Raw genomic sequence first — 23,962 nt, forward strand, 5'->3', positions numbered from 1 at the left:
GGGAACAATTTACCGCTCCATTTTGTCCAGCCTCCCTCCCCCAAAAGGTCCTGGGGAAGATGGGAGGGTGAAGCAGTCCACCACAAGACGGGCGGCGTGCGCGGCGAGTGAGTGGTTTTAATCTTTTAAGAGAAACGTATACATTTTAATTACTTATTGTGCTCGATATGATGTAGACATTTGCCTCCCGCGCTCGACCGAAGGCGACCCGTTCCAACCGGGGTCGTCGGGGAAGGGAGTCCGTCCGGGGTAATGGCAATTTGATACACACACCGCACACCGCACCGCACACCGGGTGTGACGTGAGCGAGAGGTACGACCAACGACGCCGGATCTGGTCCCTCTCCCTGGGTTTTCCGCGGGTTTTCCGGGTGTCGCCGACGCGACGAGATGGGCGTGGCCACTCCCGACGGAGACGGTGCCACTCCCGCGCGACGAAGGATACGCGGCCGACATCCAGCCATCCAGAGATCCAGGGGTTGCTGGTGTCGGCGCCGTGGATGCTGCGGTCAGTCGTGTGTCGAAACCCGTGCCTGCCGGTCTGTCTGGGCTCTGGTCTGTTTCCCGGCTGTGTGTGAGTGGTGTGCTGAGTGCTCGAACGGGCCGCGCGTTTTCCAATTCTTCAATTCTTCCAATTCCTGCTGGGCTCGTGGACGAAAGTGGACGAATAGCCGGGGCCGTCAGTGGGTGAACAACAGACCAACAATCACAGCAGCAACTCAGCAGGTCCACCGAGGTCCGGTCGTCGAGTCAAGACCCCGCCGGTGACGGAGGATGCTGTGTCCGCTCGGTCCGGGCTGCCCCTGATACGACGCGACTAGGCAAGCCCGGTGAGGTGAACCCTCGGTGAGGTGACTCTGTGTGTGTGCGTGTGCGTGCGTGTGTGTGTAACCAGGTCAGTGGATCTTCCGGTCGCGGGCCTCCCGGAAGCCCGGAAGGACTGTCCCGCGTCGGTGTGGCAGTCGAGGCGCGCGAGTATGGTGATGATGCAGTCACCCATGTCTGATTGCGGGCAGCCGGAGAGCCCGGCCACCCTGTCGCAGCCGAACTCGCCGCCCCACAAGATGGTGGCACCCCCCAGCCCCAAATCTTCGCCGTCCGATGGCGAAGCGATCCTGTTGCGCTTCAGCGAGTTCGCGACCGGACCGGACTCGGACGGCGGCCGGCGGCTGAGTGGCGCACCGACGGCCGAGGAGGAAGTCCAGCAGCAGCAGCAGCAGCAGCCGTCCGGCTGCCAGCAGAATGGCCGCCGCAGCCGGAGCCCCAACAGTCCAATCAGTAACGCTCCGAGCGAACTATCGGACAGCAACGATCAAACGCAGGACGGCGGCGGCGGTGGCGGCCATCTTGGGGCGACGGCGACCACGGAGCGGCCGATGAAGTTCTCGATCGAGCGGCTGAAACAGTTGGCCGATCACCACCACCACCACCACCATCACCTCCAGTCAGGTGCAGGTGGCAAGGTCAGCATGTGTCGCCAGGTGTTTGGAGCGGTCGAGCCTCAAGGGCCGCCGCCGCCGCCGCCGCCGTCGCAGCAGCAGCCGCCGCCGCAGCTCGGACAGTTCGTTCTGGCCGCCGCGGCCACTCAACCGCCGGCCCAGGCCGTGGTTTCTGTGATACCGGCGGCTGCCGTCGCCGCTGGTCCCCTGCATCCTGCACCGCTCCATCCGGCCGCCCACCAACCGCACACGCCGCTGGCGGCCGGTGTGGCGCCCCTGCAGCCGTCGTCGTGCTTCCCGCACGCCGCCGCCGCCGTCCACGGCGTGCATCCCCATCAACACAGCCACCTCCATCAACACCGTCACCACCAGGCGGCCGTCGCGGCAGCAGCCGCCGCAGCCGCCGCCGCCGCAGCCGCCTGCTCGCAACCTCATCACCAGCCGCCGGCGGCGCCACCAACGGCCGCCGCCGCCACAGCGGATCACCCGTTCGCCATCAAGTACCATCATCCGGCGGCGGCGGCGGCCGCAGCGGCAGCAGCAGCGGCGGCGGCTGCGGCGGCGGCGGCAGGCGGCGCTTCGCCGACCGAGATCGAGATCGAGCGGTTCAAGATCGCCCGGTCGCTGGCGGTGGCCGCCGCGGCCAATGCCGCCGCCAACAACGGCAAGGACCTGCCGGACATCGGCTTCAGGATACACCTGAACGAGCCGCTGGTTGGGGTCGGGGGCCACCAGCCACCACCGATCGGGTACGCCCGGAGCGACACCAGCGAGGAGCTGATCGTCGACGGCAACGAGGAGAACTCGCAGGACGGCATGTCGGTAAGTCGCTGACTCCGAGTGACCCTTCTATGCTCTCTCTCCCATCTCTCTCTCTCTCTCTCTCTCAGGGTTGTCCGGTCGATCTGACGCGCTCGATCGATAGTGGCGGCGGCGGCGGTGGCGGCGTCGACGGCAAGTCGACGGATTCGGCCGCGTCCAAGCGGCTCGCCTTCTCCGTCGAGAACATCCTCGATCCGAACAAGTTCAACGGTGCGGCGAAGCAACAGCATGGCCCGCTGTCAGGTGGCAGCACTGTGTCCCCCGGTCCTCCCGGGTGCACCCAGCGAGACCTCAGCTCTCCGGGCGCCGCCGCCGCCGCCAACGGTACGTCACATTACAACCACAACAATAACAACAGCTGCACGACGAACCACAACAACAATCACGCTGGCAGCCAACCACAGGTTGAAGCCGCCGCCAAGAACAACAACAACAACCATCACTATCACCATCACCACCACCACCACAACAGCAACAACAACAACAACAGTAGCAGCAATGGCGGCAAGTTCTGGGGACCAGTCACGGCCACCGGTCTGCTCGACAGGGAAGACAAGCTGATGGCGGCGGACGACGACCAGAGCGATTCGCGTTCCGGTAAGTACCCGGCATCTACACTACTCAGGACACTCTGTACACGTGTACTACTTCCGCGACAAAGTGGCCGATCCCAAATTGTGCTCGCGCGCGCGTGTGTGTGTCTGTGCTGCTTTATCCTGCTAATCGAGCAGATTTTTCGAGCAGCGAGTGCTTCCCGCTGACAGATGACATGATGACATGTGACAGATGAGTGAGACCAACGTCGAAGTCAAATCTCCCGTTGAGCTAGTCTCGGCTCCAAAACCCTCCCACTCTAATCCTGAGGTCGCCTAGAGGTGTTAGTTCCATAGTTCCGGAAATCCAGCGGAACCCCGTACACTCTCAAACCGTCCTAGGGTCTCCTGGTAGGGGAACCACCATATCCAAGCTCCAAGGTTAAGTGCTCGACCAGTCGGCCTAATCGCGCCAAAATCTCACCATCCAAACCGAAGCGTTCAAGTCCAAGTCGGTGTAGTCCGTTTTGGAATACTTGTTTACCTACTCAGCGGCTATCAGCGCTCCCGACCGGACAAGCTCCAGAAATGAGTAGTGCAACGACACCGACCCGGGGGTGCAAGCCAGCCCAAATCCAGCTCCGGATCCCGGACTTTTCCTGAGGTTCCTCTGAGCCGCGCGATTACACGACATCTACAAATAGTCGGCCGGTGTCCGGCGGCCAATGTCCCCTCTCCAAAATCGTCGTTCCGAGTGTCCGCGAGGTGCATTTCGCTTGTGTCTCCCTTGGGCTAGCTTGTGTGCAAGCTGCATGTCCGACATGATGTCCCCACCGACTTCCATGTCACCGCCCGGTGCCGGTCTGGTCTGGTCGGATCAATCTCAAATCCCCGGCCCCAGGTTCGTGTGTCCGGTGCAGGTGCACACAGGCGGCCAGAAGGACACGCGCGATAAGGTGTGTGCAGGGCCGATGGCCATGCATCGCAACCGAGAGCCGGGGCCGCGCAAAAGAAACAACAAACGTCCGAACGAACGCAGACGTGGACGCGCCCCAGAGCGCTGAGACACAGCGGTGAGTGCAGCGTTCCGTGTTCCGATTCGCCGACGGCCCATATCGCTGGATGGCTCGTTTTTTTCCCCCGTCGCGCCGTCCATTCCCGGTATTTTTTGCTGACACCGGGCGACACCGAGTCAGCGCTAAACAGAGTTGCGGATTAGGGCCGGATTGATGCAGGTCCTCCAGCTTCTGTTGCTTGTCCGATCGATTTGGGCGAGTTTGACTTTGTTGCGCTTCTGACGACCAGACCCCGCCCCGGGTCGCTCCGAATGCCGGCGTACGGACTTGCATCTTGCTGTGGACTTCGACGTCAGCGGATTGTTGTTTGGAAGCTGTGTTTGCAAAAGTGCGCCCCCCCAACTCCAAAGTGTGGGCATCGAAACATCGATGCGATTCCGATGCGACCTGGGACCGTGGACGAGAATTGGCAATTGACTTTGGGCAGTTGCATTTTGGGGCGCCAGAAAGACGACCTTAGGGCGAGACATTTACATTTGGTGACTCCAATCAGCGCAGAGGGACTTGCAAGCCTGCTAGCAAGTCACGATGCCGCCGTCTGGGCAGCCGTCGTCGTCGGGACCCGACTTTAAGCCGCCGCACACACAGTGTAACTGGGGCACTTCCTTCCTTCGCTTTCGCCAAAAACGTTCTTGCAGTCTTGCAGCCGCGATGGCCAAAGAACTCGCAGCCGTAGTGACGTCTGGTTCGTAGGCCATTGATTGGATTTTGGGTGGGAATTTCGAAGGGGCTTTAAGAACTGTGCCCCAAATTGCCCCATTTTGGACCAGGTCGGAGTGAGGTCCAGGACATTTTGGACCAAGTCAGTGAAGACATACCAGCATGCAAGACTACTCACGTTCTCGGTGATCGTGGGTGTGTAAAAAATTCACCCAAGAAAGTCAAGAGCGGAGTAGTAGAGCTGATATTAGTGTCATTAGTGGACTCTCCGGACATCGCAGATAGAAACAACTGTAACAGCAGCTGAAGTGTCAAACAAAATTGTGACAGTTGACAGAGTCACGATCGAAACGATGTCCCAGCCCAGTATCTCCTGGACGCAGGTGTTGTAAGCTGGGTCTCACTTCCTGGCACCGCCCGGGGAACATTTTGGACCAAACGGCGAATTCCCATTCCCCAACATGGAAACAATAGTTTTTGGGAGTTCGAGGGAGTATCTAGCACAACACCCCACCAAAACGCGCCTGTAGTGTCGACTGGTGAAGCTCCTGCATCCAGCCAGCACGGGGCTGACTGACAGCGCAGGACACCTCCACCTCCACAAGTGCTGGGCGTCCATTTGCTGACGGCCATTAGCGTGAAAAGTACCTGGCTAATTATAATAACTTCCCGACCCGTCCGCGATACTGGACGTAGGGACTCGGGATCCACCGCCGGACACCTCCAACAACTCCACCCCAGAAGACCTGGCGCGCCACACGTCAGATATCGCATTAAAGCTGGCTGGTAGGCATTGGTCCGGCTCGTCCAATCGATAGCCTCTCTCCGGTGGGGTTTGTGGGGGCGGGCGCATTGCATAGCACGGATGCGATTCTGCATGTCCTTGTGTATGTGTGGAGGTGATTGAATGTGGTTGGCTGGCTCCGTAAAGCTGGCCGTGGTCCGTAAATAAAATATGGATCAATATTTAGTGGACTAATTAGTGGCGGGGGTTTTATTTCTAATTGTGGCTATTAAGTATTCTCACCAACCCACGTACCACCCAGCACCACCCCTCCGACCACCACCCCCCCGCAACTACTCCCACTCGAGACTCTTTAGTGTAGTTGTTGTTGGCGCGCTGCGCTGCGATTGAGAGCAGATCTTCACACACTCTCAACGAGGGATTCGGATTCGAACGACAGTGTGTGTGCGTGGGTGGGTGTGTGGTTGGTCCCTATTCCGCCGGGGGGGTGGAGTGGTTGTTGGTGGTGGGGATGGGTGGCGAGCCTTTATTGAACCACACGCTCCATAGGATCCGTTTCCGGAACGCGGGTGCGAACACACGAACTCCGGCTCCTTCGCGGTCCTCCGCGGTGACCGGAGTCCGGGGCCCTCCTGAAAGGGTTGGAACCCCCCCCCTCCACCCTACCCCCCCTTTAGGTGTTCATCATCTCTCTCTCGCTCGCTCTACCTCTCCCGCTCGCTCTTGACCAGGAGCTTGGCCAGAAGCTCTGCGCATGTGTTTTCTCGGCCAAACTAGGGGGTGGCCCTCGGTGATTGTGATGGTGACAGACCCCACTCACCCTCGCCACACAACCCCACCCACCCCACTGCTTCAACTCGCAATGGAACATGCACCCATCCGCTGGGCTGCCCGGGAGCGTCAGGAGAGCAGAGCAGAGGATGTTCTGCCATTTTCCATCCATGTTGCACACCATGTTGTTGTTTTGGGCACCACCACCCTCTCCCACCACCCCACCCCACGTGGCCGTGGTCGCGCTTGGAGCAAGTGACATTCACGGTGTCATTACTTTAATTACATGCTCGAGTAGCGCGGTCCCCGCCGAGCGCCTGCGCCGGGACGGGGCGTGGGCGGGGGGTGAACCAATCGTGGCTTACTGCCCCCCCCCCCCCCCCCCGCCAACCGTTAACCCCATCACCCCCTCAGGTACGATGGTTTGAGATGGAAATTTTAATTTAAATTTCCTTCCCAAAACTCATCGGAGGCGGCGGCGGCGGCGGTGGCGGGAAAGACAATTGTCGATCCGTTTCCCCGCCCCCCGGGGTGGAGTGGGGGGGGGTTGTAGGACGCTGTGGAGAGGCTAAGGGACCGGTCGGATTAAAGGTATTAGCGTCATTAAAATGGGTTAGCCCCCGCAGCAGCAGCAGCAGCAGCAACCGCCGAAAACCGCAAGAACCGCGCGACCCAAGCGATTGCGGAAGGGGGGTGGAGTGGGGGGGGTGGCAACAACAACAAATACGCGGGCGGGGTTGGGGGGATAAGCTCACAACGTAGTCCTTTCCGCTCGAATCCGCCAGACCCATTGTCACGTAATCGTTAATTATTTCCGTATTTACCACACGCGACCCGAGGATTTGACAGTCCGTTGTTGTTGTTGTTGAAGTGGTGAAAGGGTGCGAGGGGGGCTTGAAGGGTTGAAGATTTCTAAGGGCACCTCGCACCTAGTTCGATCGCAACTTGGGTCGAAAGCGAATCCGGAGCCTCGGGAACTTGGGGCGCGTTCCCTCACGTTATCTATGACGGGGAATGCCTGCCTGGACGGGTAGGCAGCGAGGGGATCCATCATCCGGATGAGATCCTTCCCGCAGAGCTGTAGGCGCAATGCGACGAGTCGCACCGATATGGGGAATATCAATTACGAACCACAGGCACTCACTCTCGGTGGACCCCGGCGGACACTTCATCGGCATTGCGAGGCATCATTTGCATGAATTTTATCCCTCCCCCCACATATGGTGGAGGGTTTGGGAGGAGGAGGGGGTGGTGTCTAGGGCTGGAAGTATTTTCAATTCAACCACCAGATTCAATCGGATTGGACCTTCACGCACAGCCCCAGCGTTCCAAGGATTAGAGGTCAAGAGGTCCGGGAGGGGGTCTGGGAGCTGGGGAGGGGAGGATGGGGCACACAATTAACGGGACTGCACACTTGGGCGTTGGGTTGCAGCGTGATCCAGCGTGCACGTTTCGATCGGAGATTAGGCTCCGGTTTGGTCCGGGTCCGGGTTGGATAACGCACACAACAAAACCCACGACGAGGTCTGGACCAGAGCGAGCCTACAGGAGGGCCGAACAAAAGGTCTTTAATTATTTACAGCAACCCACAGACACTGCTCACGGAGCAAGTATCACATCCGCACATCTGCCCGGCCCCCGGGCGGCTGGACATTGTCTCCGTAAGCCTCAAACTGTGGCGCTTTGTGTCTGCGTGTTGCGTGCGATTGTGGTCCAGCTAGTTATGCACTCTGCCCCAATCCGCTGCTACACCAATTTTACCTGGTGCTGGTGCTGCTCCGTGTGCCGCAATCGATCGAACCCCGATCCATCTTCGGCGGCAGCCGGACTCTACCGGTTGGTGTCGGTGTGGTCAGCAAACCACCCGACACAAGCGACGTGGCGCCGTGGAGCCGTGTTCCAAACACCTAGAAACCAGCTAACATGCTTGTGCGACAGCGTTCGCTTTCTCCACATTTGAGCAGTAATTCGAGCAGTTATTCGAGCAGTTATTCGAGCAGCTCCGGCTCACTTTTTCTCGATCTCTACTGGGCAGAGAGAGAGACAGTCCAGAACCTGGGCAGCATCAGCATGCTGCTGATCCTCCAGATTGTCCAGACATACCGAAGCAAGCAGATATCCAAATGATTACCAAAACCGCTGACAGCTGCGAATGGTGGAGCAGTTCAGAGAAGTTAACCCGGGCGCCACACTATGAGAAACTTGGAAAAAATGTATGGCAGGCCAAGAAACTATGAATCTTTTGCTAGAGTTCCGTGAGTGACTTTGAGTTGCTTTTGAGCGCCTTTTGTTTACGGGATATTTTCTCGTTTCGGGGGTATTTTTTTCAATCTGACAGTTTACGGCAAATTTCGGCAAATTTTTATTGCTTTCCAAAACTATGGCTAGTTTTTCGACAGCGGATCAAATTTTGACAAAAATGGCCATAGAAGGAGAAGGAAAGGAAACTTAAAAATCAAAGCATAAACAAACGAACTGTCATTTCACTCACTGGAGCTCACGGAATATCTCGCGCAAAAACTTCAAGTGTGAATGCTAGCTTATCAAAAAACCTGTAGAGAAAACTCATAGTGTGGTCGAGGCGAACACAGAGTTCAGAGTTACCAGCGTGCCAACCTGTTCTGCTACGTGTATATGCATACAAGGCGAGTTCTAACGCATCGCTTTATACTGTTTTCAAGGCTCTGGCGCCTTGAATGGAGAATTATTCGTGGACAGCAATTCTTTGTTCGTGGACGAGGATGATTATTTTAGTTTTGAAAGAACCAAGTGTTTGATAGCTACTATCATTGCGTATCTAACGCAGTGTAGGTATTTTTGGTTGAAGTGTAAACAACATATTTGTTAATCATCTGAAAGTGTCATGTTTTGTTCCTGATACAATGTTTTTGCGGGGAGTATTTCTTCGGCTTGCGCGGTTGAAATGAAAGAGGTTCTTGTGCCGAATCGTCACTGGTGATGAAAAGGGGAATTATTACAAGAATCCTAATCGCAAGAAGGCCTGGATACAGCCTGGTTAACCAGATCCATCGCAACCAATGCAAAATATTCACTGCGCAAAGGTTATGCTGTGCATAAGGTGGGATGCGAAAGGTGTGGAGTACTGACATGAAAGGTGTGGGATAAAAGACATGATAAGCTGATTTTTTAAAACGACGACCCCATATCGGAAAACTGGTCAAAACCTATCCTGAGTCAAAACCTATCTAAACTTAACCAAAGCTAATAATATAGGTTGGGAACAGTTAACGTTGTATTCACCAGATCTTGCTCTTTCGTGCTACTATTTGTTCCGTTGCAATAATTCCGGAATGATTAACGATTTGGCAGCACAGCGGTTCACTTCTTATGCAAGTATTGAAAAATATTTCTCTGATTGGATCGCACCTAAAGATAAGAAGTTCTATCGACACGGAATCGAGGAAATACCTAAAAGATGGGAGAAAAAAGATTAGGTCACAAACGTCGAATAAAAATGGCAGGAATTAAGTCATACACCTAATAAGTGTGAACCAAATGTGTAGTTCAATGGGCAGTAGGCAGTCTGCACTTACGTTCCGGACGTTCCTGAACTCTTGCATTTTAAAACCAAGAAATGAAACCCAACGCCAACTAAGGCCAATAGCCCTGCGTCCTGGGACAATGTGTATGTGCTATGGGAAAATTGGAACACCCAAAGTTGGACACACATTTTACCTGATAAGCTGTTCTAGCGACCAAGGAAATTTCATTTTTTCGAATATAAAGTTTATGTTGAGTTTGCAAATGGACTAAAAAAATTAATCGTTCGTCACATTCGTGAGATTCACAATGCAAGTTATGTTTCTTTCGATGGAAAATGCAGATCGAAACGCACGGTTCGACTGTTAGGACAAGACTAGTTTATTTTCTTACATTTTGTTCCTGATTTCCCTATTTCTATGTACCTGCTTATCTTATCTATTGTGAACGACGGACCCGTTGATTATCGCCCGTAAGAACCCGTTGTTGGTGGTGACTGATGTTCTACTAGACGTCAAACCATGTTGGTACATGTTGGTGTCGTGCGGTGTACCCGTTCATGTTGACTCAGAGAACCGGACGCTTTAAATGTTGAGGCAAGGGTGAACTTGGAGAACTTTCCTTAACTTGCATACATATTATTTTTCGGTGTATTAGCAGCACCTTTAACCTCAAGTAGCTATGGGAATTCTGTTTAACCTTAGTACGTATGAAAACAAACATGTGCAACTAATGGTGACCCAACAACAAATCATCCTCAGAAAGCTTTCTCTCCTGCAAAAGTCTACAGTCAACATTAAGTAGCGCAGCAGGTTAGCAGCTGACGCCGTTGGCTTTTGCAGGATCCAAATCGGCAGACCGCTTTGAGACCACGTTTTTGTATTTACCAGGTCTATGCATGTGAAACCGGACACTTTAAGAAAAAGAACAAATGCTTATAACATTGTTAGGGGGAAGGGTATAGCAGCTCTCTTCCAAGTGATTTGATTGTATCCTGAAACAGTTTTGCATGGGGGGCATGGGGACGCCAAGTTGTTTTGGGCATTGTGCCCCACCAGGCGTCTCCATTCGGAATACTAGAAACTGTATTTTGGCCGTTTTTTGATCAATGCATGGTTCAAATTAATCATTTGTTGTTAGTAGCGATCAGAATGAACGATTGCATCAAGTTTTAGGAATTTGTAAAGCATCACACCTTTCTGTCCCATCAGAAAGTCCGTTTTTTGCAGTAATCCGATGGTCTTTTCTTTGTTGAGCCTAAATTGCCATTTTGAAATTTTTGAAACCTCTGAAAGCATTGCGATCTTCTAAAAACAAATCCCGACAAGCATTTGGTGCGATTTCGAAGCAGTTTTCTTCAAGAGGTAGTAGAAAAATAATTATTCCCCGCAAAACGTCTTTTTCAGACACAAAACTCGACATGGTCTAACCCTTTCAACGATCGGTTGCAAACTGATTTAATTTTTTTTTCGATCTGAACTCATTTACCTGATGTCAAAACCAGGTAATGATGAATAAACAGCAAAACTCGGAAGTCCAAAACGGCAGGTAGAGCCATCTTTTTAACTGTCCAGTTTCATATGCATAGATTTGCTGTCAGTCCAGCTGGTCAGGGTTCGAATCCCGGGACCGGTTGTCATTTAACCGGTCATGGTTTCGATTAGCGAACAAAGAAAGAACAAAGTATTGCCTGACCACCATCTGATGAACACTGTAAGCTACGAATGAAAAATTATGATTCATGAAGCTCAATTAAACATCTTCCGTTTCGTTACGAGCTTCAGATACGAGTTTGGGCTTCGACAATGGACAAAGAAAATGAGACATGATTGGAACAGGTCAAGATCCCGTCCCCAAACGATACGATGTTCATTAAGCGTGGTGCTAAAGAAATTGACCATCACAAGCCATAGTCCTGAATCCTGACGCCCTACGAACGGAAAGATTGTGGTTATCCGAAGAAGAATTGAAACTATCTCCGTAGACGGACTTGTGAAATATCCTCGCTCAGTCGCAGAGTTCCAGTACGGGAAATGACCGATGGCGAATATGACGTGTTCGGTCTGGGTTTAGTCACCGTCGGGGGTTGGAACTGTAGCGTGTACTCCCGTCGGCGATCGCGAAACTCTGTGAAATTAGCGTGAAAGTGTAATAACCACCGCACAGGTTCCATTGACAACCTGGCCTAGAAGGGCGACTGCAGTGCTAATGCAGGTGACTCGATAATAGAATGTTGAATTATCATTCCATAACTTGATGAACAATATGTACAAGGCTTCGAGTTTGTTGTATAATTAGAACTAACTCTTGACGCTACGCCATCAGCGAATCAGTTTCCCGTTGAGTCCTACTAATAGCAACAAATCCATGAACCCCGTGCCCAGGAATGGGCATGACTGATGTTACCAGCAGGTTTTGTTCAACAACTAGTAAATCGTTCGAGCAGTGTTAGTCGAGCAGTGGATTGAAGTTTATCCGTACAATGTTAAATGTTAATGTACCTAGACGCGCTCCTCAGCCATCACGGGGCTTCGTGGCTCGAGGAAGCGCCCAGAGACCGGAGATTACCGAGAGTCGACTTTAAATTACCTTTTTTTTTTCTTTCATTCTTTAAGTGATATATTGTGCCATTCTCGCTCAAGGAGGGGCGTTGATGCAGGAAGGGGTGGGATGCTGAGAGCTCGTACATCGACGTTGTTTGCGGAGTCAAATGCGAGAATTCGTCTAATCGAAGCATCCAATTATCTCGAGAAAACTTTCGTCCGAGGCTGCGGGGAGGTGCGGGATAATGAAGTTCAGTGTGGCGAAACGGAAGGGGGATGGGTGGGGGTGGGGGAGGGTGTACTGTGCGCTTTGCGATAAAACGGAATGGAAATCGCCATCACCACCGCCACTGCCGTCGCGTTTCTTAAGCTAAATCGCTTCCGGCAGCGGCGACGGCGCCGGCAGCGGAAACGACGAAAAAGTATCCCACACACACACACACACACACACAGAGTCACGCAGGGATTGCTCGAAACCATAGACCCGTCCCGCTCTGGGCGGCCACAACGGTCTCGTTCGCTCGAATCCAGAGCGAGCCAGAGCTCCAATGGCGTCTACAACTTGAGAAGAGAAAGGACACGCGCGCGCGCGCGAGAAAGAGACAGTGTGTATGCGAGCAAGAGAAAGAAAATGGGAGTGAAAGGGAGAGCGAGCGACCGGTTTATCGATGGGCGGTTCAGGCGGTGTAATCTCGGAACCCCACGCAATAATTATCCCTACCATCGTCGTCATCGTCATCATCATCGCCATCGTCTCCCTGCACCGGATGTAGCGCGTTGGTGGTTGGCGGTGGCTGTCCCCGTCTCGCTTTCGCTCGTGCCCGCAATTGGCCAGCGGCCGATGGCCACAATTAATTCCCTCTCGCACCCGGACTCCGGCAGCGGGTCCGGCAGCACCACCACAAACTGGTGGTAATTTTATGACGGGTTTAGCCAGTGCGCTAATTAATCGAAATTTTATAATTGCCTGACTTCAAGGGTGGTTGCGTTTGCCAATCGAGCTCCGCGCGACCGAGCGCACGCACACGAGCGCACGCACAACGGGCTGCCAATTAACATTACGTACCGCAGCTCTTCATCGAGCAGTTTCGAGCGGTCGTTCGGTGCCGTGTGACGAGACCGCCATTTTGTGTGCGATCCGGGAAAACATTATTTAACACTTACCCGACGCTGCCGTCCGGAGAGCCCCGAAATTGGTCGGTCGGTCGCGCCCGGCGGCGTTTCGAGCACACCTTTCGAGCACCGTCGGAGAAGCGGTGACCTGGTGACGTCGGTATCACCACCTGATCAGGCGCTTCAGTTTGTACCGGGGGCCCACCAAGAGGTCCTCCTCTTGGTGTTCCAGAGTGTACCTGGTGTCTGGACTGGACCTCCAGGTCGTTTTTGTTAATGGCTCGCTGATTGCTTGACATACGCTACCACTCCAGTGGATACGATGCGGTCAGACCGTTTCGGTCTTTGTTTGTGAAATTAACGGAAAATGACGGTTTGTCTGTTGACACTCTGGTACGGACGACACTTGATTACAGCCCTATTGAGACAAACCTAGCCACAACAACTACCCTTACAGTGTGTCTCTACGAAACATTCCTGATCGGAACCTGAAACATGGGCTTGGGAAAACAAGTGTTGTGGGCAATCTCTAGAGAGATCACGGGCCCTCGTTTTTCCAAATGGCACCATTTCCATTGGAATGAATATCTGGAACCAGAGGTCGATTCTAGTGCCACAGCCACGGCCCCTGTCGGAAGGTCTGTTGTGACTAAACCATTGGGACACCTTCCGACAGCGAAAAAACCCGTTCTTTCTGTTCTGCAGATGGTTTGCACAACGACAACGGCACTACGTGTCACGGTGAGCGATTCACCCATCCCGGGACCGGTACAGTTTGCAGCAGACCTGGGGGAGAATTAATATACTCGATCAACGATAATAGCGTCCCCGCTGAAAACAAAACGAGGGTCCTGTTGCAACCTGACCCAAACCACCGATATGAGGCATTGAACCAGAATGTCTCAGCATTTTGAGCTAACCAGAAAAGGGCTGTAAGTGCCGTGTGACTTAACGACCCTCAACAGCAGTGTGCTCTTTTCATTTCACTATGGATGATAGTAGTTGCAGACCTACTACACAGAACACAGAACAGTTACACAGAAAAAAGAGCCGGACCCTTAGACGTAATGTTGGAACCTTCCAGAGGTGTCTCAGCAAAACCGCGTGCCGTGACGTTCGTAGCCAGTCTCAAAACACAAACCTGCGAAGACTTCCTCCGAGGCCTCCGAGGACCGATCAGAGCACCTCCACTAATGAGGTACCACAGGCTGCTGTCACCGTCGTCACAAATGCTATACTAATCCCCGCAGCCCGTGATTGGCCCGTCGGAGATGCGTTCTACGGGGGCTCTCAGTACGCGCCCGTTCCCGGGAGACAGTTGGAAGTGTCATCAATTACAAATAATTTAACTGTTTATCGGCCCGGAATCACGACCAGCAACGGACGAACCCTCCTAGCCCCAAGAGACCTGGCCAGCCGCCAGCCAACTGTATATATGTATTTACAAATATGTGGTAGATGCTGGACATGCTGGACATGCTCTCCAGCAGCTGGCCGGCAGCAGGCATTGAGGGCCGGGCAGCGAAAAGCGGGAAAAACATCACATACACCGATCGGACTAGGGTACTACATCCAGGCAGGGGTAGTCAGCGAAGACCTAGCGACAACGACGCCGACGACACGCTGGTTAGTTGGTAATCTTGAACTAATTGATAGCAACTGCTATTCAATTACGGTCCCCTATACGCCCCGAACACGTCCGACTCCTCGTTCTCGCTCTCTCTCTTTTGCTCTCCCGTTCGTACCCTGTCTCACACCCACTCCGCCGTCACTCCTCGTTTGATGTGTCGGGCGCGCGCGAACGACCGGTTAACGAACGATAATAAGACACGTCCTGGAGTTGCGTCACCAGCAATTCCCTGAACGCGGCCCCGTACCACCTGCGTGTATGTGTCTGTGACCGTATGTGGGGAAGGGAAGGGAACGAAGAATGGGGTGGAATGGGAGCGGGTGGGTGGGCCGCCGGACGTAGCGAAGGAAGGAAAATCGAGGAAAATCAATTTCCAGCGTGACACCGTGTCGGCGACGGCGGCGACGGATACGGTCCAGGACTTGGACTTGGTCCACACCGGGTCCACCCGTGGATTGCCTTACTGCCCACCGCTGGACGAGGAATTAATTCAATTCGTTTCCAATAAACCGACCATTCGGCCCACCACCACCACCACCACCACGAGGATTTGTTCTCTTGAGTTCTTGGCACTGGCGAGATTCGCCGGCCGGTCCGACCGTGAGTTGGGGCGCGCGCCGTAATTGATTGAGAGGCGACGGCAGACGGCAGCGGGCAGAGATCGTTACCGTAGCCGCCGCACGGATTGACACGGATTGCAGAAGGGATCTGCGTGGGACGCCTTGGACGTCGGTTGATTGTCCGGTGCGGTGAAGTTCGGTTGTTGTTGTTTTTTTTTACTTTTATTTTATCGTTCTTCTTCTTCCGATTCCGAAGATCCTGTAACGGGATTAATTTTCCTTGAAACGGCGCACGCAAGTCTCGAGGGTCCAGCCCGGACAGGATTGCGGCCAGGCGATAATTGGCATCCTTAGGCCCCGCTCTAGGCCTAGACCCGCTAAGCGCCCGCTGTACCTTCACATTCCTCGCGCAACATGCTACTTGCGGAGTGTTGTGAAGATTTGCTGCTCTTGGGAGAGAATACCTTCCAGGCATTTCCGTTTTTTTTTCGGGTTGCAGAATTCTAAGTGCTTCCTCTAACATTGGGAGTCGGGTGCATTAGAGTACCAAACCAGCCGTTTTGCTCGGCTTGATAAACAGTTCTTGATAAACAATTCCTCTCCAGTCTCACCAACACACACAACAAAACATTATCTGCCGTCACCTCGGGCATTCGAAGTCGTTTTGTTTGTTTTCACTTGCTGTTAACCATGAACCGCTTGCGTTGAATATTCTCGTATTGCATCCATATTTTATCGTCCCTCATTATTTACTGCTACCAAACTGCTCGACCTACCAACGCTTTCCCGACCTTCTTGGAACATTTTGTACCACTTATAAACTCCTGCTGTCGATAGAGCCTGCTCACCGAAGGTCTTCTGCAACATTTTCAACCGATTTGGAAGCAGAAATTTAATGAATCTGCGTTGTTGAACAGTTCCAGACATTGTGGAAAATGAAGAATTCTTTTTGAACTGTTTGCAAACGGACCCGCAATCGCAAACACTAATTAGTATTTTGACGTACAATTTGACACTGATGTTGGTGATTATTTGTTTAGCTTATTATTTATGTATTATTATTAAAAAGGAGTAGAGCCCTATTAAACACCAACGTAAAAATGTTTGAGCCCGCTCAATTAGCTTCATCTCGGGGTGGGTTTGACTTAGGAAACACGTCAAGGTGTCAAAATGAAGGTATTTTATTGTACTTTGAGAAAAGAGTTTCAGACATTTATTCTGTCGGTCGTCGAATGAATTCGCAAACTTTCTATGGAATGCGTGCCATCATTTCCCGCACAATCTTCTGGTCCACCTTCTGGCAGCTAATTTGTTCCAATAACCGTTTCTTCAACTTCCTTCTGAATATTGCCAGATAATTTTCGATTGGGCAGAGTTCAGGGCAATTACCGTGGCGAGATAAAATTTTGGTCCAAGAAGCTATCCAAAATCCATTTTTTCGTATCAGAGCGTTCTTGTACAAATTTTTAGCGCGTTTTTGGCTACTAGGCTACTTCCTGTTTGGATGCTTCATAGGCAAGGAAAGAACAGTAGCCTCTTCATAGACTGATCCTCTGGACAGTACTTTTGCTGGCACCATATGTTGCGAATTTTAGTTCTTTTGCGATTTTTAAAACAAACCACGTGGGGTTCTTGACGTGAGTGTGCAGAATTATATTTCTTCTGTCGAGTTCCATTGGACATTACTTTCTGTAAACTCCACCGACCAAGATGAAACTTTCAGCACTGAAAATCGAATGTAAACTAAAGCCATAACTATCAGAACATTTGACATCCAACGACCAGAGGCGCTGCCCGAAGACATACACATCTTTTCCCTGATTCTAAGTGAGACAGGCTATAGTGGCGCCAAAACCGACAGTTCGAGCCTGAAGGCTGCCGGTGCTGATTGGTGAGACCTAGGAACGCCCGGAGCCAATACTACGAAGGTGGAATTAATGTAGGCTGAAGGCTTACTAACTAGACTAGGCTGGCCACCTGGTAAACACAGCACTACGTGCTCCTGCGCTCCTTGTTTTGGTCCAATGTCCGCTGTCAGCAGTAGTGACGCCAGCCCAGGACTTGCCTTGAGTCGGAGTCTCGGTCGGAAAACCGAACCGGGAGAACCTCCCCGGGTGTGCTAATTAATCGAAGACCCTGGCCATAGCACCTAACCATAGCCCCGTCCCCGTCCCGACTGTCCAATTAATCGGTCGCTGCCACCGAATGGGCGCAGCGAACCGATTGTGACAGAAGCGCCTGACTGACACATTCCATTCACGTGCCGCCGCCCTCCGCCGGTCCCTAGGGACGGGAGGGAACGGATCCGGGAAGTGGGGCGGGGGAAATGTTATGCAAATTGATTTCCGATTCAAACGCGCGCCCAGTACGCTTCGCCTTCTGATAATTTCCGTCCGTCCGTTCCGATGCGATTCGGTTGAGTGGCGGTCGAGTCCGCAGTGGTCTCGCTCGTTCGCTATCTGTCTGCCTGCCTGCCTGTCACGCACGCCCACACAATGCGGGGATTAGTAGGACAGCGGAAGCGAGGCGACGGATCCGGCGCGGGCGCATCCTCCGATCACGGTGCGTTTACAGCCATGCGGAGTGCGAAAAAAATTAATTACTCCGGGCAGGCCGGCCGGTCCGTAATGTCCTCTTCACACATTAGAGTGGCAGTTGACGGTACATAAAATTAGCCGTGTGTTTGTGTGAGTAGGCGTTGACGGGTTGAATGAGGTTCGGAACCGACGGCGAGGCCTCGCTCTCGGAGTGCTTCGGAACCGGAAGCCGGCGGGGTATTAAAAATTAATTACTGTGTCGATTGCAAGACAGCCGCGCCGTAGGCTCCACGAGCGATGCCACGAGCGTCGCAATTAAAAAGAGTTTTGCGCTGTTGCGATCTCCGGCTCCGGAAGGGGAGGGCTGCTACTGGTGGTGCTGCTCGTTGGAGCTGTTGACAAACACCATTACGTCGGCTTTTAATAAGGCGGCACGCTCGTTTCTCACACGTACGGCCCGCAGGGGGCCTCCGAGTCAACGGCAAACTTTATCGTCGTCGCGGCAGACAAGGATCCGTCTTGCGCGTCAATGACGCTGGCGCTGGTGCCGGGCCCGGGCCCGGGCCGTGGGGCCCGGAAATAGATTCCAGCCCGGCCGCAGGACAGGATATTGATATGTTTGCTGAAATAATAAATTGTGCCGTCAGCGCGCACCGGGACGACGACGACGGTCCTCCGTTGCTGACGGGGGTCGGAGCACTCGCGTCGCTTCCCGAGTGAACGGGTTGCCGCTGGATACCGGCCGGTCGCACTGGAGTTGCCATAAATTATGTGGATCTTGCCCGGGAGTTCGCAGACACAGTCGTTGAGAGCTGCGTCAGGAGAGTTGCGAGTGACCACAAAGAGAATGAGGCCTTATTTTTTGTTGTTTGTTCGAATTTTTCGCCCCACCCACAGCAAAGGACGTGAACGACCTGGACCAGGACGATATGGGCGACGAAACGATGGGCAGCGACCTGGAGGACCACGCCAGCGAGACCGACTCCAAGAAGGATGGCACCAACAACCGCGCCAGTGCCGACGGCAAGTCCCAGGGAAGCAGCTCCAAACCCCGACGGTAGGTCTCGTACGGGCGGATCCAGGGTTTGGCAGGATGGCCGGTATTTTGACCCAACATTCTCTCTCTCTCGCTCTCTCGCTCTGTTAGCGCTCGGACGGCATTCACCTACGAGCAGCTGGTGTCGCTCGAGAACAAGTTCAAAACCACCCGCTACTTGTCGGTGTGCGAGCGGCTCAATCTCGCGCTCAGCCTCAGTCTCACCGAAACGCAGGTAAGCCGGCCTAGAGTCCAGAGAAATAGGGTGGTCCATCCTGGAGTGTTCCCTGATACCGAAGATCCCGGGCGCAACGTTTGGCGCCCGGACACCAAAGTCCACACCAAACAGTCGGACACTCGTGTGTATTGGCTTCTGCTGCACGCGACGTGTGACGATTTTCCGAGCTCCAAAACCGACAATTCTGAGCTTCTACAATTCCGTACAGTTTGAGTACGAAGACTCCAGTAGTTTGGAAAAAACAGTTTTTGACATTAGGTTGGGGAAAAAGTAATCCATTATTTTTGAGTGAAATTAAAAACCTTTTTTAAGATATGTTCCCATGGTTCGATTTAAGTCAATATGTAGCGTTGCATTGTGCTCGTTGTTTGTAACTTTGTTGGAAATTTGTTGTCTTTTCAAAGGTAGGCGTATAATGCGTCTCTTGTAAAAGGTTTAGTCGTTACTGGCGAAAAACTCGAGCAATCCATTTTCACAATCTTTTCTTGGTCTTAATTTTTCATCACTCAGGAAAGTTTGTAATGCGCATAAAAGGTGTCAATCGCTTGGTGCAAGGTTCGGACTCAACTTTCTGGCGAGTCACTCGGGACGTGTGTTACATTTCGTTGTCCTGGTGGAACAGTAGAGATCTGAATTTAGTGTTTGGCCACACGAAGGCTACTCGTAGTAAAAGATTCCTTTCAAGTCCCACCATAAACCCAGTAGAACTTTACTGGCCGTAAGTCCTGGGTTGACAAGCGGGTAAGATGCTTCACCACGCTTAGAACACAGCTATTTTCCGACAGTATTGTCGTATGTATCCCATTTCTCATCCCCAGTAGCCATACATTCTGTCAAATAAGTACCGGGAATTTGTGATTTAAAAAGAAATGCTTTATTTGATTTTCGATTTTTTTGTGGCGTAATGTTGCTACATACGTCACTCACTTATGTTCAAAATTTCGGCTATTTTTAAAGCTCAGTTAATTTTTTACTGCTGTGTTGCTTGAACGTGTTTTGTCTTATCGGCGATTTCTGTCTTCTCCTAAATTAATTGACCACAAAGCGGTAATTTGAATTTAAGAAACGAAAAAAGGTCACAGAGGACCAGATTTGAGCCATACGGTGGCTTTGGCATCATTAGTTTGTAGTTTTTGGCCAAAAATTCGCACACAAGCAACGATGTTAAACTTCGTATGCACGTGGTCTGTTTAAAAAATTTTACGACTTTTGAGTTTGGTTTTTGGATTTTGCATTTGTGGCGGATTGCTTCGCGCAAATTGCGCATAACTTGCAGGAAATATTCTTTCTTAACCGTTCTATCTTTTGGCAACAACTCATGATGCACCACTACCCTGCAATTGAAGAAAACTTTAAGCAAAACTGTTCCCAATAGACCAAACTTGACTTTTTGACGTTCACAGCTTCTCGGTCATCTGAAAAAAATTGGAACCAACGATAAGCGCTGCTTTTGGTCTTAATAGCTTCATCATAAGCCATAGTTAACATTTCAATTGCATCTACGCTTTTAGTTTCGTTTTCTACACAAAATTTGATATAGATTCCTTGCCAACCATTTTTTGGAAGAGAAAAAAATCGCCGATGAGCCAAGACACGAGCACAATAAAACAGCTGCAAAAGATTAAGTGATAATTTAAAATGGCCGACCTTTTCACCATAAGTCACTGACATGTGTAGCAATCTAACGCCACAAAATAATCGAAAATCGAATAAAGCTTTTTCTTTTAAATCACAAATGTCCGGATACTTTATTGTCACAATGTAAGTTCAAGAAATGGGTCCATTTCATTCCGTTTGGCCAAAACTGCGCAGATGGAAAATCGATCCATCACATTTTTTTGGTGTTGATTAGTGTGGCAGCCAAACATCGAGCTTCTTTGTGAATCCAGCTTTGTGCAAATGGCTTTAAGCTGTTCGATTATTGATCTTTAGCTCCTGGCCAATGCTCTGATTGCTAACGTGCCGATCAATTTTAATTATTTCTGTGATTTTATCGACATTTTCGCTGACGTGTCTGGCTGGACTTTAACATAAGAATAACCTAAATGGGACTTAAATAAACAGTGAAAGCATCCTTTTAAGTATAAAGTATCTGCTTTAAAACGAGCCTAAATTTAAAACTGTACGTTCGATACTTCACGAGATATCGATCACTGAAGGCATTTATCGTGAAAAACGTCGATTACTTTTTCCACAACCTAATGATTTCCAATTTTCTGCAAACGTGTACGTGTAGCCACCCCGGTTCGTAAATGTCAAAGTCCACTAAATGTTTACAATTTCTCCACTCATGTTTGACGTTTTTAAAACGTCAACCAATCGGTAGTTCCGAACACTTGGATCGATCACTCTATAGTATCAACCCCGAATGCCACCTCCAATCGAAGTTCTCCCGTGTTCTGTCGGCAGGTGAAGATCTGGTTCCAGAACCGGCGGACGAAGTGGAAAAAGCAGAACCCGGGCATGGACGTCAACAGCCCGACGGTGCCGCCACCGAACGGGGGCGGCACGTTCGGGCCGGCCTCCTACGCCAGCAGCCTGCTGTACCCGCACGCCATGCCGTACCCGCCGTACGGACCGTACTTCCATCCGCTCGGCGGCCACCACCTGGGCCACTCGCACTCGTAAGCCGCGTGCGGCGGCACCCGAGCCGACCGACCAGGGAACCGACCGAAGCAGAATCAAAATTAAAGTAGATTATCATAGGCAATCATAGGCGCCCATCGGCGGTCATCGAACGTCCGCACGTCCAAGGTCCCGCTGCCGCTCCCGGGCTGCCTTCGGGACTCATTTCCCGACTTCCCAACTGCGTATCGCCACGTCACCCGTGTACAGATCTAGATTTAGGAGAGCCCCACCACACCCAACAAGAGCGTTCTGGTTCTGGACTTTGGAGCTCACCTTGCCTTCCTCAATTCCTGGCTTTCATTTGTTTCAGTCGCCCTGTCAACTGTCAACCAACATATTCAGCAATTACTTGTATGTACATTTTAACTGTAAAAATTAAAACACACAGAGAGAGAGAGAGAGAGAGAGAGAGAGAGAGAGAGAGGGAGAGATAGAGAGAGCGAGAAGCCGAACCGAGCCGACGGGTCTCGTGTGGTCCAACTACTGGCGAACTACTGAAGGAGCAGCTCCATAGACCAGCAGGCTGCAAAAGAGAAATGAGTGAGAAACAGAGCGAGAGAGAGAGAGAGAGAGTATGGAGAAATTAACAAAACAATTACCAACTACAAGAACTAACAATACACACACTATACGAAAACCGAAAACCGTTCGCGGAACAGGTCTCTATATTTGGTCCGACGGCGCGGACTTGGACCGCGCGGAGTGGCAAAGAAATACGGATGTGGCGGCTGACCTTTTGGGCCGCAACAGGTAAGCCGGTCTGGTGGCCACCTGAGTCAATCCTGGTCCTGTCGATGACAACTGGATGCCCAGTTCGGCAGCCCAGTTGGGGCGCCAGTAGGCGTTCCCGGTCGAACCCGCGAAACCGAAATCCCCAGGCTCCCGGGAAAACTACCGGGTCCCGCGAGTTACGGTAAGTATTTCCCAAGTGTCCATACCCTCCACCACCCCCAGCAGCCGGAAGTCCCTATCCTCAAAACACTGGCGTTACAGGAGCGACAACACGCAAGCAAGCAATGACCAGCACACTGGCGGCACCAGCAATTCTCGTCTATTATTTCCAAATGATCGTTCCATCTGTCGTTCGTCGTTCCGTGCCGGTCCCCAGGGGGTGAGGAGGGAAAAACAAGCAGCGGCGGAGGGATGCACCGCGCAACACGCGCAAAACACGCACAGGAACATAAATAAAAATGGCACAACAAAGCGCCCGGTTTGGCTGGTGGAAAAGCCCGGGAGAAAAAGTGAACAATGCACGGTTGCCGGGCGCGATTTTTCCTGCCACACCGCGTTCGAGTGTCTGTGAGAGAAAGAAAGAGACGGGAAGAGAGAGAGAGAGAGAGCGAGAGAGTTTGACTAACCCCCTTAGCGGAGGGTTCTCAAGTGCGATTTAAGCGCTGCCATTTGAGAGTTACAAAAGTGTACAATTAAACGAAATTAGGGTTTCGGTTGCATAAAAAATGAACCGAAAGTTATTTATCGTCTTCGGAGCCCACACACACAGCACGGAGCACAGGGCCAGGATGTCCTCTCTGGAGGATCATTAATTCTCACTCCGGCTCCGGCGGTAATAGGGCCGCAGTCGCCTTCGGATTAGAGAGAGCCGTGCCGCGAAACTTGCCACACTTGTACACACCCATTATCTCTCAAGTGTCGCCGGCCTTCTTTCGCCGATTATTTATCACACCCTCGAAACCGGCCTCCGTCCTTTGGTGCCTTCACTTGCCCCGTTTTCCCCGATCTTAAGGGGTTGCCCACGGGAACGGTCGACCGGTTGGCTGAATGACTTCGGTACGCCGAGTTCTGTAAAGTCTTTCCTGTCTCTGGCTTCGGTTGCCCAACTGCTCTGGATCGGACTCCGCGTCGGGATCCGCGTCCAGTTCATCGCGTGGACTGTCCGTGGACCCATGTGTCAAAGTGTATTGCTCTGGTGTTATTGTGGATCAGGCTTCTGGAACGCGTTCTTGGCTAATTCCGACCAGTAACTATGCGGTTGTCTTTAGGACGATAGGGGAGTCCGTAGTTGAGTCTTGCTAACGACTCATTAGCCCAAAGTACCTTTGCCCAGAATGAAGAAAGACTTTTTTTCGCAGAAGGCATTCCGATAGTAACATCGATAGAGTCTCTTTTTCT

At 52.1% G+C, this 23,962-nt stretch overlaps 1 protein-coding gene across 1 annotated transcript; it reads left to right on the plus strand.

Moving 5' to 3' along the window:
• The first annotated feature begins 977 nt into the window (after positions 1–977).
• Positions 978–21,832, plus strand: LOC131213492 (homeobox protein slou-like). Its single transcript, XM_058207539.1, has 8 exons — positions 978–1,463; positions 1,536–1,944; positions 2,005–2,261; positions 2,330–2,639; positions 2,727–2,858; positions 18,828–18,987; positions 19,078–19,201; positions 21,614–21,832. Exons 1-8 carry the CDS (start codon positions 978–980, stop codon positions 21,830–21,832), a joined length of 2,097 nt encoding a protein of 698 aa, XP_058063522.1.
• The last annotated feature ends 2,130 nt before the right edge of the window (positions 21,833–23,962 follow it).

The sequence above is a fragment of the Anopheles bellator genome, chromosome X, assembly GCF_943735745.2.
Source record: "Anopheles bellator chromosome X, idAnoBellAS_SP24_06.2, whole genome shotgun sequence".
Taxonomy (NCBI): Eukaryota; Metazoa; Arthropoda; class Insecta; order Diptera; family Culicidae; genus Anopheles; species Anopheles bellator.

Coding starts and splice junctions, on each gene's coding strand:
- LOC131213492 (XM_058207539.1), top strand. CDS start 978: ATGGTGATGATGCAGTCACCCATGTCTGATTGCGGGCAGCCGGAGAGC. Junction 1,945..2,004: donor CCCGTTCGCCATCAAGTACC/ATCATCCGGCGG, acceptor CTGCGGCGGCGG/CGGCAGGCGGCGCTTCGCCG. Junction 2,859..18,827: donor CCAGAGCGATTCGCGTTCCG/GTAAGTACCCGG, acceptor CCCCACCCACAG/CAAAGGACGTGAACGACCTG.